The sequence below is a fragment of the Ipomoea triloba genome, chromosome 4, assembly GCF_003576645.1.
Source record: "Ipomoea triloba cultivar NCNSP0323 chromosome 4, ASM357664v1".
Lineage (NCBI taxonomy): Eukaryota > Viridiplantae > Streptophyta > Magnoliopsida > Solanales > Convolvulaceae > Ipomoea > Ipomoea triloba.
This window is the reverse complement of record NC_044919.1, coordinates 29,041,573-29,056,621: the sequence shown is the minus strand read 5'-3', so window position 1 is coordinate 29,056,621 and position 15,049 is coordinate 29,041,573. Positions and strand designations below refer to the sequence as shown.

The 15,049-nt window shown below is 32.1% G+C and overlaps 1 protein-coding gene across 1 annotated transcript; it reads right to left on the bottom strand.

Moving 5' to 3' along the window:
• Positions 1-1,490: 1,490 nt before the first annotated feature.
• Positions 1,491-4,005, bottom strand: LOC116016631 (gibberellin receptor GID1B-like). Its single transcript, XM_031256987.1, has 2 exons — positions 3,634-4,005; positions 1,491-3,074 (listed from the first exon to the last, which is right to left on the bottom strand). The coding sequence occupies exons 1-2, from the start codon at positions 3,670-3,672 to the stop codon at positions 2,073-2,075; spliced, it is 1,041 nt and encodes a 346-aa protein (XP_031112847.1). The 5' UTR covers positions 3,673-4,005; the 3' UTR covers positions 1,491-2,072.
• Positions 4,006-15,049: the final 11,044 nt, after the last annotated feature.

Sequence of the window (15,049 nt, the reverse complement as noted above, 5' to 3'; positions counted from 1 at the left end):
CAATAATCCCAAAATAAAATCGGGAACATCCAAAGGCAAAGGGGTATTGTTTTTGTGGTTTTTCAAAGTGGTCCCCCTAATTACTAGTATTTAGTATTTGATACCATTCCATCCAAAATTGAAAAAACTTCCCTAGTCCCAACTCCCAACCACTATCTAGTTGACTACCTTCTCCCCTTGAATACAAAACAAAATGCATCCCTCAGTTCCTATTTCTGCCTCTCCCCACCATCATAGTGCTGACAAACAATGAATCATACCAACATCAACCATGAACCATGTATCCCACAAGACAAGGAAACCAGCCCATCTATTTATAATCACAATTATTATTTAATGTTAAGTAAACTCAAAATGTGTTTGTTATCGCAAGTGAAAGTGAAAGGAATTTGAGTCATTTAAGTACGAGCTAAATACCTTTCTCAATACAATATAGTATTAATGTGAAATAACCCTAGAAATAACTGAAGAATAATGAATGCGTAATAAGACAAGTGGTAATAAACGGAACAAACTGTTGCATCGAGTGATCAAGTTCAATACAATCAAGTTAAATGAGTGTCTGATTTGATCATTATACAAGATATATAAAGGACACAACAGCCTCCCTTGCATACCATCCAGCAACCCACCCTAGATTTTCTACCTGTGCAAAAACCCTAACTAGATGGTTTCAGTTAAGACCTCAACACACTGACTGCTCATACAAGATATATATAAGACACAACAGCCTCTCGTGCATATCATTCAACAATTCACCCTAAGTCTCCTGACCCTCTAGCTTTAGTTGAGACAACCTCAACGAACAAAGCCTAATATTTCAATTATCCCATCGACAGGGCACGATAACTCAGGTAAATAAAATTTAAAAAATATATATATCTTGTGAGTATTTTACACATGGTGGAACACAAGATGAGATTGAGGGATGGATGAAACTTGAAAGGGACCCATAGCCAATGATAAAGGCTGGTTGAATAAAAATAGTTGGCATGTCCTTTTTTGGGTGGACGGGGTTTGGTTATTGGCATGACAACGGGACTGATTCCCACTATGGTCCACCACCAGACCACCAGTTTTAGCAGATCACTACAACTTCAAACACTTTGGGGGAAAAGTGAGACAAAACTTTGATGTCTTCAATGTAGGGAATTTAATCCATAACGGGGTACAACTAGGAATTCCCATTCTCCTCTCCTGTACCCATCATTTCAATATCAATTTCCATTTTCTTTCTTTCTTCCCCCTTTCACACTAGTACAGTACTCATATTTTACCAGCAGACAGCTTTGGGAAAAAAAAAACTGAATTTTTTCTTTGTTTGGTAGTCAAGAGAATATGCATATATGTATATAGTCTGGGTTCATTTTTTATTAGTTCTGAATTTCAAGAATTGAATTTTAATGATGTCAAGACTTCATCAGTGCCAAAGATGGAAATGAGATGAATATCTCCTCAGACAGAAAAGGAAAGGGGAAAAATTAAAGAACTGCAGAAACCAAAATGTTTTATGTATTTCTAAGGCACAACATATATGGTAAAACATACAAACAAAAGCTAACAACACCATAGGTTTCCCAATTCATGTCCTAAAATTAGTTTTTTTTTTTGGTACTCAGTAACTGAATAGATGCAATACATCACTCCAGTGAAGTCTCTACCTAGCTAAAGCATAAAAACAGATGAGATTTTGATCCACGATTTGCGTCTTCACAGCCAGACAGACAGATAGACTAACGAGGGGAAGCTCGAATCAACACCACACCTGCTGAAACGCGAGAGGCTCGAGCTACAGATCTGCAGGACTCCTGTGAGTGATGTGAACTGGGAACCATAGGACAGACATAAGACTTTCGATACCTAGGAAGACAACCTTGATCTCTTCGCGAAGTCCCTGAAGATGCAGAGTTTCTACTAGTCCAAAACAGGAAGAAGTAAATCTACACAACCTTATATAACTAACTACACACGATAATATTAACTGGCAAAAGGAAGCAAAAACACGGGTAGGGGGGAGATATGTCAAAGCTTATGTTATGTATATAGCTGCCTGTAATTCAAGTTAGGTGGATTTATGAACAGTTGGGATGGATGAACTCCGTTATCTCGTCCATAAGGTTAAAGAAATGGTCGTTGTTGGGCAGGAAATAGAACCCGATGGTTGCCTGCTTAAGATGGAGGAGTTTCACGTCATGCCCGGACTTCTGAAGCCCTTCAACATAAGCCAACTGCCAGTCCTGAGAGATGTCAAGGCCAGCCACAACAACAAGACTTTTCGGGAGCTTTAGCCCTTCGAGGCTTTTGCTCCTGGGGCCAAATATGTTACAAGCCGGATGATCCCTATCTTCCCCTTCTGGTAAAAAGGCCCTCCAGTACCAATCCCTGTCTCGAACCGTCACAAAGTACTTCCCATCCAATTTCGTCTCCGACTCAGTCCTCTGCTGCCCACCGAACATCGGATGCAGAAGAATATTGCCCAAGACCTCGATATCCGACTCTTCAGCAGCCCTCACAGCAACATGGTGAGCAATATTTCCACCAGAGCTATCACCAGCTAGGTAAACATGGACCTTACCCTCCTTCCCACTCTTAAGCCATTCCCTAGAGTGAACCCACTTAAGAGCAGACCACCCATCATCATAAGCACAAGGGTATCGGTGCTCAGGGGACCGACGATAGTCCACAGAAACCACCACAGCATTGCAAATCTTAACAACCCTCCGGCAAAACGTATCATAAATAGCACTATTAGCCGAGGAGTGAGTGAAGCTTCCACCATGGAAGAACACAATAACAGGAACAACCTCAGTTGTACTCAAAGGGTTCTCAAGTTCTAGCAATCCCCAACGAGCCTCATTATCGGGGGCAGACTTGTATATCCTATTAACAATGTTGGTGGCCCTATCCAAAACATCAAAAGAGTAAACCCCATCATCTGGAACGGTATTTGGACCGACTTTCCGGTCAAGAAACTCAGCCAAATTACGGTTGAATGTGCCATCAGGCCTCCTGAGCAGATTGTAAGCAACCTTGAAATTTGATATGAGAACCCAAGTGTTGAGAGGAACCACACTCTGCAAACAAGTAAAGAAAGCATAGAAATTAGAGAAACACGTTCAAAGTACCAAGAAAAGGGACAGTCCCTTAAATGTAATAGACACTGCTAAAGGCCCTAGTTGATAGATCATTGCAGACATGGCTGAGGGGTTGATGGCTTCTCAGTTCAATCCATTAATAGCAATCACCAGTAAAGGAAAATTCTGAAAATAATAATGATGCATACCCAGATAAAGAAATAAAGTAGAAAGGTATAGAAATTAGAAACAGCCCCAAACCCACCTAACAGGAAAGCAAAACAAAAGCTTATTTTGATTTCACAAAGACTGTTGCTCGATCCGTGGCAAACAGAGCAATCCATAAATAGGGACTACCCAAATCCTAAAATTAAATGTAAAGTTTCAAACTTTTTCCCCAAATCAAACTTTGGGTGTTCCCAACACCCAAACCTTCTTAGGGGGAGAATAAGGTCAACCTCCAACACAAATCATGAGAGCAAGGGAAAATCAAGCCAAAACCAAATACCCTCCTGCAATCAACCAACAAAGGAGAAATCTTTCCTCAGAACACACGCACCTGGGATTCACGAACGTTGATTCCGTGACTGCCAGCCATTACTCTGTCTTCTCACCGAAAGCTCTAAACAGAGAATCTTTTTTTTTTCTTTTCTGTAGGGGAAACTTTAGAAGATTGGGGCACTGATCTTGAAAAAGATCAGGGTTTGATTATTCATAACGAGGGATATAAAGCTTTTGAGTGCGGGTGAGTGCGAACTCTTGCGTTGTTTGTGAACAAAGCAGCAGAGTTCCCAGAAGAGAACAGAGCTCAAATGACACAAAAGGCTTATGGTGAAGAGAACTGAGAAATTTTCCCTGTTGAGTGAAATTTAAAGGCTGAGGAAGAGAGAGAAAGAACGGTGAAGAAAGAGAGAGAGAGAGAGAGTAGCGTGAAGTCAAACGCAAAGGGACGACGGTGAAGGACGGAGACGAGAGAGACGACAAAGTGGGGCGGCCGAAATAAACTGTTGAAGCAGGTCCCACCCGTTCTTATATAAATCCATTTTTTGGGTTAACTTTTTTTCATTTTTAGTTTTAGTGCCAATCACACCCTTCTTTTGATCTATAATTGTTACACATATCAAATAATTTGTTTACATTGCTTTTACAAAAAAAAAAAAAAAGAATCTCAAAAATTAGATACGCGTTCTTATCGATTTACAAATACTATAAAAATTATGTGTTAAAACTTAAAATCTTACGTAAGGATATAAAAGAAGTTTCTGGATGCCTTGTCTATCCTGTCATTTTAACGTGAGCAATAAAAAGTTTTACAAGATTAATACTAAAATCGTCCAACATCTTCATCCATCTAGCATGAATAAGGGACAGTTAGCGTGAGTAAAAAGCAAACTTGAAATAACCATAGCTATAAATTAACGAACCCTTATAGGCTTTAAAAAAAAAAAAAAAAAAAAAAAAAAAAAAAAANAAAAAAAAAAAAAAAAAAAAAAAAAAAAAAAGACTATCCATCATCCTCATCCATCCAACATGAGCATGGGACAGTTAGCGTGAGTAAAATCAAATTTAAAAGATCTACAACTATAAATTAACATACCATTTTAAGTTTAAAAAAAAAAAATTAACGCACCCATTTAGGTTAGAAAAAAAAAAATACTACAAATAGCTCCCAAGAATTCTTATATAAATCCATTTTTGGGTTGACTTTTTTCCTTTTTTATTACCCTTCTTTTTTGGAACTGTAATGTTACACGTATCAAATAATTTATTTCAAAATTTACTTACATTGCTTTTACCAAGAAAAAGGAATCCCGAAAATGAGATACACGTTCATATCAATTTACAAATACAACAAAAATTATATGTTAGAATCTTACGTATGGACATAGAATAAGTCTCTGGACGCCTTATCTATCTCGGTGTTTCAACGTGGGCAAGAGTCATTTAACGTGATCAATAGAAAAATTTACAAAATTAATACTAAAATCATCCATCATCATCATCCATCGAGGATGAATATGGGACAGTTAGCGTGAGTAAAGGCAAACTTGAAAGATCTATAGCTATAAATTAACGCATCATTTTAGGCTAAAATAAAAAAAAATTAAAAAAATTTAAACAAAAAAAAAAAAAAAAAAAAAACTACAAACGGAATCCATCATCCTCACCCATCAAACATGAGCATGGGACCGTTAGCATGAGTAAAAGCAAATTTAAAAGATCTACAACTATAAATTAATATACCCTTTTAGGTTAAAAATAATAATAACAAAAAATTAGCTCACCCTTTTAGGTTAGAAAAAAAAAATACTACAAATAGGTCCCTCCAATTCTTATATAAATCTATTTCTTGTTTATTTTTTTTTACTAGTATTTTCACATACGTTGCACGGAATGAATTTGTTATAACAATTAATGATGTTTAGATGAAATACAATTGTGTAAATTGTAACATCAAATATTATACAATTGTGCGTTACACGGAATAGATTTATTACCCCTATTTTTTCAAAACTATAATATTACGCGTATCAAATAATTTATTTCCAAATTTACTTACATTGCTTTTACCAAGAAAAAGGAACCCCAATAATAAGATACACATTCATATCGATTTACAAATACTACAAAAATTATACGTTAGAATCTAACGTACGGACATAAAAAGAAGTATCTGGACGTCTTATCTATCCCGCTGTTTCAATGTGGGCAAGAGTCATCCAACATGAGCAATAGAAAAATTTACAAGATTAATACTAAAATCGTCCATCATCCTCATCTATCTAGCACGAATAAGGGACAATTAGCGTGAGTAAAAGTAAACTTGAAAGATCTATAGCTATAAATTAACGCACCCTTTTAGGCTTAAAAAATAAATAAATAAAAAATCCATCATCCTCATCCATCCAACATGAGCATGGGATAGTTAGCTTGAGTGAAATCAAATTTAAAAGATCTACAACTATAAATTAACACAACCTTTTATGTTATTAAAAAAAAAAATTAGCCCACCTTCTTAGGTTAAAAAAAAAAAAAAAACTACAAATAGGTCCCACTAATTCTTATATAAATCCATTTTTGGGTTAAAACTTTTTTTCCCTTTTTATTACCCATCTTTTTCCGGAACTATAATGTTACATGTATCAAATAATTTATTTCCAAATATACTTATATTACTTTTACCAAAAAAGAAAAAAAGAAACTCAGAAAATCAAATACACATTCTTATCAGTTTACAAAGACTACAAAAATTATACATTAGAATCTTGCGTAGGTACATAGAAGAAGTCTCTGGACACCTTATCTATCCAGCCATTTCAACGTGAGTAAGAGTCATCCAACATGAGCAATAGAAAATTTTACAAGATTACTACTAAAATCGTCTATCATCCTTATCCATCCAGCATGAATAAGGAACAGTAAACGTGAGTAAAAGCAAACTTGTAAGATCTATAGCTATAAAATAAACGACCTTTTAGGCTTTCTTTTTTTTAAAAAAAAAAAAACTACAAACAATCCATCATCCTCATCCATTATATTCAACATGAGCCTGGGACAGTTAGCGTGACTAAGCAAACTTTTTTTGAAAACCAAACTGAAATATCATTAAATCAAAGTTTGAATACAAGATGGTAAAGAAATGACTAAGCAAACTTGAAAGACCTACAACTATAAATTAACTCAATCTTTTAGGTAAATTAAAAAAAAAAAATCTACAAACAAGTCCCACCAATTCTTATATAATTTCATTTTTGGGTTCTTTTTTTTTCTTTTTTTTTTTTTATTTTTAGTGCCAATAATCACACCCCTCTTTTTTTAGAACTATAATGTTACACGTATCAAATAATTTATTTCCAAATATACTTATATTGCTTTTACCAAGAAAAAGGAACCCCGAAAATTATATACACATTTTTATCAATTTACAAATACTACAAATATTATAGGTTAGAATTTTACGTACGGACATAGAAGAAGTTTTTGGACTCCTTATACATCCAACCGTTTCAACGTGAGCAAGGATCATCCAACGTGAGCAATGCAAAAATTTACAAGATTACTCAATCATCCTCATCCATCTCGCATGAACAAGGATACTTAGGCTGTGTTTGGCAAAGCTTATTTAGGAGCTTATAGCTTATTTTAAGCTACTAATAAGCTATAAGCTTTGTTTGGTAATGCTATCAAAATAAGCTAGTAGCTTAAAATAAGAGTTTATTTTGAAATGCTACTTCAGGTAGCTTTTCAAAAATAAGCTAGTAGCTTCTTAACTTTTTTACATCTTTATCCTTATTATTTTAAATAAATGACATCATTTATCCCTCCCAATTAAAACTCTTTTGGCATTTTTTCTTCAATATGTTTTGTTGTAATTTTAATTTGATATTAGTGTTTGAACAATAATTTTTGTATGAACTAATTTTATGAATTATAAACATTTTGTTTTACTTTATATATTTTTAAATATATGTTCTTACTTTATATTTTATTAAATTATATTGATTTCATTATTTTATATTTTAATATGTAAACGAACCTATTTAAATTTAAAATTATTTAACTTTTATGTAGATGTTCTTTTTTAGTCTTTTTACCTTTATCAACTTATCAAAGCTAATTTTACCAAACACTTTTAAGCATAACAGCTCTTCAGATTTCAGTTTCGAGCTTATAGCTTTTCAGCTTTCAGCTACTTTTCAGCTTTCAGCTACCATTTCAGCTAGGTTTGCCAAACATAGCCTTAGCATGAATAAAAGTAAACTTGAGACATCTACAGCTATACATAAACGCACCCTTTTAAGCTTTAAAAAAAAAAAAAAAAAAAAAAAAAAAAAAAAAAACGCAATCCATCATCCTCATTCCTCCAACATGAGTATGAGACAGTTGGCATGAGTAAATAGGAGACTTATATATGATTTACAACTATAAATTTGAGTCATAATTATTTATATTTATCAAATCTAGCTTGAGTACGGAATAAATTAACAAGATAATTTACATATGTAAATTAGCATCATAATTGTTTATGTTTATTAAAATATTACTCCATATAAATATAAATCAATCTCTCCTTAAATTAATCACATATTCTGTAATATTTAAGGGACATTTAGTTCATATAATATTACATAACACGCAATAATAACGTAGGTATTAAAATGGCGTATGCTCCTATTTAGTTCTCAAAAATCTAAGACTCCATCCCATAAATATAATACTGTGAAATTCTTAAATTAATATGTAGTAGTTCATATTTTCGAGAATCATGTTTGCTCCAAATTTCAGATAGTGTAAGTTTTTTTTTTTTTAAGTCATGTTATGTAAAAATATATACGTATCAAATAATTTATTTTCAATTATATTTATATTACTTTTATCAAGAAAAAAACCTCAAAACTCAGATACGTCGGTTTAGAAATACTATAAAAATTGTACATCAAAATCTTGCTTACGAACATGGAAGAAGTCTTTGGAAGCCTTATCCATTCCACCGTTTCAACGTGAGCAAGAGAAAAATTAACAAGATTATTATCTACAACGGCAAATTAATGCACATTTTTAGGCTAAAAACATTATTACTAAATTAAGCCATCAATCATCCTCATCCATCCCGCATGAGCAAGGGACAATTAGGGTGAGTAAAGAGAAAACTATCAATTAAGATGATCTACAACAATAATTTAAGGCACCCGTTTAGGCAAATTAAATTAACAAGATGATCTACAGTACATTAGCATACATTTTTAGGCTAAAAAAAATGCTATAAAACTATCCATCATCCTCATCCATCCCGCATAAGCAAGGGACAATTAGCGTGAATAAAAAAAAAAAAAAAACTAGCAAGATGGTTTATAGAAAAATTATGATACTTTGTATGTGCAATGAGATCGACTGAGAAAATATTGACAAAAATTAAACTTGTAATCTTCTTATATTAAAATTATTACTTTATCCACTCAATTATTTTTTTTTAGTAGCAAATGAGAATAATACCTTCCTGAATATTCTAATAATATTGTCAAAAAGCAATTTAAAAGGTAATTGCAACTAACAACAAAATTCGGCCTAATCCATGAAAACAAAAGATGGTCTTACATACATTGCAACCGGACACAACCACCCGGTTTTGTTCCCATTCACCGCACTGCCTTTCTATCTTTCTTTTTCATCTAAAGCATCGTTTGTTTAAGTTCCAAGGGATTGAATTTTTAAAGAAGATGTTGTTATAAAAGTTGGCATACAACCATACACACACACTCTCTCTCTCCCCAAATAATACACTTCATATTTACCTTTTTTATGGAGTAATTATTGTATATATACATTTACATACACATACTATGCACCTATATATATAGAGAGAGGGAGGCGCACACACATGCACACACACTGCACACACTAGACCACTAGTTAGCTAGTAACACTTTGTGACTACTAGGCAACTTTATGTCTAGACTTCAAATCTATACTCAATTTAGTATTACCCACTATCAATATAATTCCTTTAAGAATAGATATATAGTGAGTTTGCAAATATAGGATTATATATATATATATATATATATATATATATATATATATATATATATATATATATATATACATGCATACACACTGCACACACATTGCGCGCACACACTAGTTATCGATCAGTAACACTTGGCGGCTAGACAACTTTATGTCTAGACTCCAAATCTATACTCGATTTAGTATTACCCACAATCAATATAATTCATTTAAGAGTATATCATTTTATTGGTTACTTGTGAATTTCGAATCGGATGACAACTATCCTCTTTTTTGCTTCCTTGAGGTGTGAATTCAAGATTTATGCCAGCTATCTTTTTTTTTTGCTTGAAGCGTGAATTTCGGATACGATGCCAACTATCTTTTTTCTTTTTTGTTACTTGCGAATTTCGGATCGGATGCCAACTATCAGCCTTTTGTTTTCTTTTGAGTTACGGTTCATGATTTTCATTCATTTCCATTTGACTTGCAAATCATATATTTTGAATACTATATATATATATATTTTTTTTATGCCAGCTATCCTCCTTTTGTTTTATTTTTGAGTTACGGTTCATGATTTTTATTTGACTCGCAATTCATATATTTCGAAACTATCTATTATCTTTTTGTTTCCTTTTGAATCACAACTCATGCTTTTGTTCATTCCCCTTGAGGCACGACTCCTTAATTTCGGTGGTAGTTATCCTCTTTTTTATTTTTTTTAATTTCACTCGCTAATTTTGAATGTCAATTATCCTCATTTTATTTTCTTTTGAATCACAACTCATACTATAATATAGTAGGTATTTATCAACATATATTTTTCCTTGACAATAAATTTTTAAAAAATTAGATATGATTATGAAGTAGGAATAAAAGAGAAAAAAAAAAAAAAAAAAAAAAAAAGAAGAGAAGACTAGAAGAGGGTAAAAGACAAAAGGAGGGGTTTGATAGGGATGGGGAAGGGGAGGTTGGTGGATGTGCTGTGTGCATGAATGGAATGCATTTTTCATTTTTGTCGTCACGTGCCTTGGCGTCGGCCGCACGCTGATTCATCTCCCCATTTTACCCTTCACTTTTATTTATCCACACAAATTATTAACCTCGTAACTGTCCTATCCCCTTCCAATCAAACACCGACAAGGCGACAATATATCAAAAGCCTGCATTTTTTCAAAAATTCTTTTTTTTTTTTTTTTCGAATTTTATCAGCAAGGTCAAATATGTATTCACCAAAAAAACTATATATATATTTCTCGGCAAAACAAATCCACTTTATATATATTGTGCAAAAAGTATCTTATATATAGAGAGAGAGGCTTATAACAATAGATTCATTATATATAAAAAGATGAAATACATATTCACAATAAAGATTATGTACAAACAAAAAGTATCTTTTAAATAGGATTTTAAAAACAGACAGTGTATAGGATAATGGTATATATTAAAGTAGCAATTTATTAATTAATACTAATTATGTTAACTGATGATCATTAAAACGAAGCAGTGTGTTGTGGTTTTGGGTAACCAAATAAATTAAGGAGATCAGAGGGGATAAGCACAGTTAATTAACGTAAGGATACAGACTAGCATGTTACGATGTAATAATTATCATACATGGTAACATGCATGCTATTTGCATTAATACTACATTATTATTATTATTGTTGTTAATGTTGTTGGAATATATTATTTTGTGCTAATTGAATATTTATAGATTGATTAATTGACTTTGCTAATGACACCCGCATCTCAATCTCTCATTGTTTGTCTTAGCAATATCCGGTCGGAAAGAAAGGATCACAGTCTAGATAATGCTTTAATTTGTGTACATATATTAAAATAGAAATAGAATCTGCGGTGGAACATTATTCTCTTATCTAAAAATTACAAGTTTATTATTGCTAACATTTTATTGATCTAGCCATCGTATGGGGTCTAGTCGTCTAGACATAAAGTTGTTCAGCCACCAAGTGTTACTAATAACTAGTGTGTGCAGTGTGTGTGCAATGCATGTGTGTGTGTATGTATATATATATATATATATATATATATATATATATATATATATAATCCTAGCTATATTTACAAACTCACAATATATTACGTATAGCTAGCTAGCATCTTATCCGTAATTCATGAGTTAATTAAAAAAAAAAAAAAAGGATAGCTAGCACCGAGATTAATGAGTCGTAAATCAAGTTGGAATGAACAAAAGGATAAGTTGTGATTCAAAAGAAAACAAAAAAATAATATATGGCATTCGAAATATATGAGTTACAAGTCAAATGGAAATGAATGAAAATCATGAATGGTAACTCAAAAGAAAACAAAATGAGAATAACTGGCGTCCGATATGAAATTCATAAGTAACAAAAAAAAAATGATAACTGGCATCGTATATGGAGTTCACGCGTCAAGCAAAGAAAAAAAATGATAGTTGGCATAAATCTTGAATTCACACGTCAATGAAAAAAAAAAAAAAAAAAGATAACTCCAATCTAAAAATAGCAAGATGATTTGAAATTCATGCGCCAAAGCAAACCCAAAAAAAAAATGATAACTCCAATCTAAAAATAACAAGATGATTCGAAATTTGAAAATAGCAAGATAATACATATCCAATATCGAAAATTCATGAGTTTTGACTCGAATGAAAAACATGAATCGTATCTCAAAAGAAAACAAGAGGATAACTGGCGTCCGATCTGAAATTCATAAGTAACAAAAAAAAAAAAGATAGATGGCATCGTATTTGGAATTCACGCGTCAAGCAAAAAAAGAAAAAAAAATGATAGCTGGCATAAATCATGAATTCACACGTCAAGGAAGCAAAAAGAGGATAGTTGGCATCCGATATGAAATTCACATGTAACCAAAAAAATGATAGCTAGCTAGCATCTCATCCGTAATTCATGCGTTAAATTATTTTGTAAAAAAATGATTAAAAAAAAGGATAGCTAGCACCGAAATTAAGGAGGCATGTATCAAGTTGTAATGAACAAAACGATAAGTTGTGATTCAAACCAAAAAAAAAATTAATAATAATAATAATAATAATAATAATAATAATAATAATAATATAGTATTCGAAATATATGAGTTGCAAGTGAAATGGAAATGAATGAAAATCATCAACGGTAATTCAAAAGAAAACAAATGGAGAATAGCTAGCGTCGCAAACATAAAAAAGATGACTGCTAGCATCCGATCCAAAATTCACGCGTCAAAGAAAAAAAAAAAAAGATAACTTCGATCTAAAAATAGCAAAATAAAAAAAATAAAATAAAATAAAAAGGAGGTCAATAACTCCAATCTAAAAGTAGCAAGATGATTTGAAATTCAGGCGTCAAAGCAAACCAAAAAAAAGGAGGATAACTCTGATCTAAAAATAGCAAGATGATTCAAAATCACGCTTCAAAGCAAACAAAAAAAGAGGATAGCTCTTATATGAAAATAGCAAGATAATACATATCTAGTATCAAAATTCATGAGTTTTGACTTGAATGAAAATCATGAACGGTATCTCAAAAGAAAACAAAAGGGGGATAGCTGACGTCCGATATGAAATTCATATATAAGTAACCAAAAAATGATAGCTGGCATCGTATTCGGAATTCACACGTCAAGCAAAAAAGAAAACAAAATGATAGCTGGCATAAATCATGAATTCACACGTCAAGGAAGCAAAAAGAGGATAGCTGACATCCGATCTGAAATTCACAAGTAACCAAAAAAAATATAGCTAGCTTGCATCTTATCCGTAATTCATGCGTTAAATTATTTTTTTTAAAAATGATTAAAAAAATATAACTAGCACCGAAATTAAGGAGGCGTGTATCAAGTTGTAATGAACAAAATCATAAGTTGTGATTCAAAAGAAAACCAAAAATAATAATAATAATAATAATAATAATAATAATATAAATATAGTATTCGAAATATATGACTTGCAAGTGAAATGGAAATGAATGAAAATCATCAATGGTAATTCAAAAGAAAACAAATGGAGAATAACTGGCGTCCGATATGAAATTCACAAGTAGCAAAAAAAATGATAGCTGGCATTATATCCGGAATTCACGCGTCAAGCAAACAAAAAAAGATGATAGCTGACATAAATCTTGAATTCACACGTCAAGGAAGCAAAACAGAGGATCCGATCCAAAATTCACGCGTTAAAGCAAATAAAAATTAAAAAAAAAAAAAGAAAAAAAAAAAGAAGAGGATAGCTCCAATTTAAAAATAGCAAGATAATAAATATCTACTACCAAAAATTCATAAATTGTATTTTCAAAAAAAAAAAATTCATAAATTGTGAATCGAATGAAAATCTTGAACCGCAAACAAAAATAAGATAACTAACATAATCCATGAGGAGTAACTCAAACAAAAATCATAGATTGTGTGATTCAAAAGAAGACAAAAGGAAGTTACCTGGCATCTAAAATTTTTACCATGGTAAAACTAATTCTGATTTAAAAAATTACATTTATATTAGGTAGTTGAATGGTTAAAGTAACATCTATTCTATTGCTCACTTTGTCCTACCGATCGAGAGTCCTAATAACAACATTCTGGTCAGGCCAATGACAACTTCAAATGGGCCAAGCCAATCATTGGGGGTTGGCCCATTTTGTGATTAGTCTAGTCTGTCCACGTAATTATAATAATATTAATTTCAAATTAATACGGAGTATATTGTTGGTAGAAATTCACATTTTTTATTTATTTTAAAAATCAAAAAATCATTTTGACCAAATTATAAAAAGTATTTAACATTTTTCATTTAAATTTAAAATTATAACTAATTTATTACGATAATAATTGTGAAATTTTCTTGTTAAAAAAAAATAAAAAAAATAGGAGTGTTAGGCTTTGGAATTTGTCGTTGTGTGAGTATGGACTTATCCGATTCACGTCATAGGCACGTGTTTTTGGTGTGGGACCCGCTCAAAAGTTGATACGAGGATAATGGCCACTTGAAATCTATGGGCGACACGTGTCCTATGAGCTGGCCCTCGCCGTGATTGGATTTTTTTTATTTTTTTTTCATGTGATGATGAGGTGGGCCGTGGCGATCAAACCGGACCGGAATGGCTCCACCGTTGATGCATCTGCCGATGAAAGGTTTTTAGGATAGAGACAAACAAGGAGAAAGCTCTTTTTTCCCACTCACACTATTATTTATGTATTTATTTATTATTATTATTATTATGGTATCCAATATATCTATCACTATAATGCAATGTTTGTTTAGATTTAAAAAAAAAAAATCATGAAAAATGTTTTCTTTTAAAGTGGAGGAAAATGAATTTCTCACATTTGAGGAAAATAAAATTATTGGTAAGACATGAGATTTTATTTTTCACGGGAGTTGGAAAGAAAAATTGAGGTGACTTGACAATTTTACCCTTGTTGTTCTTTCTTTGATTGTTATTACTTATTATTTTTATTATTTT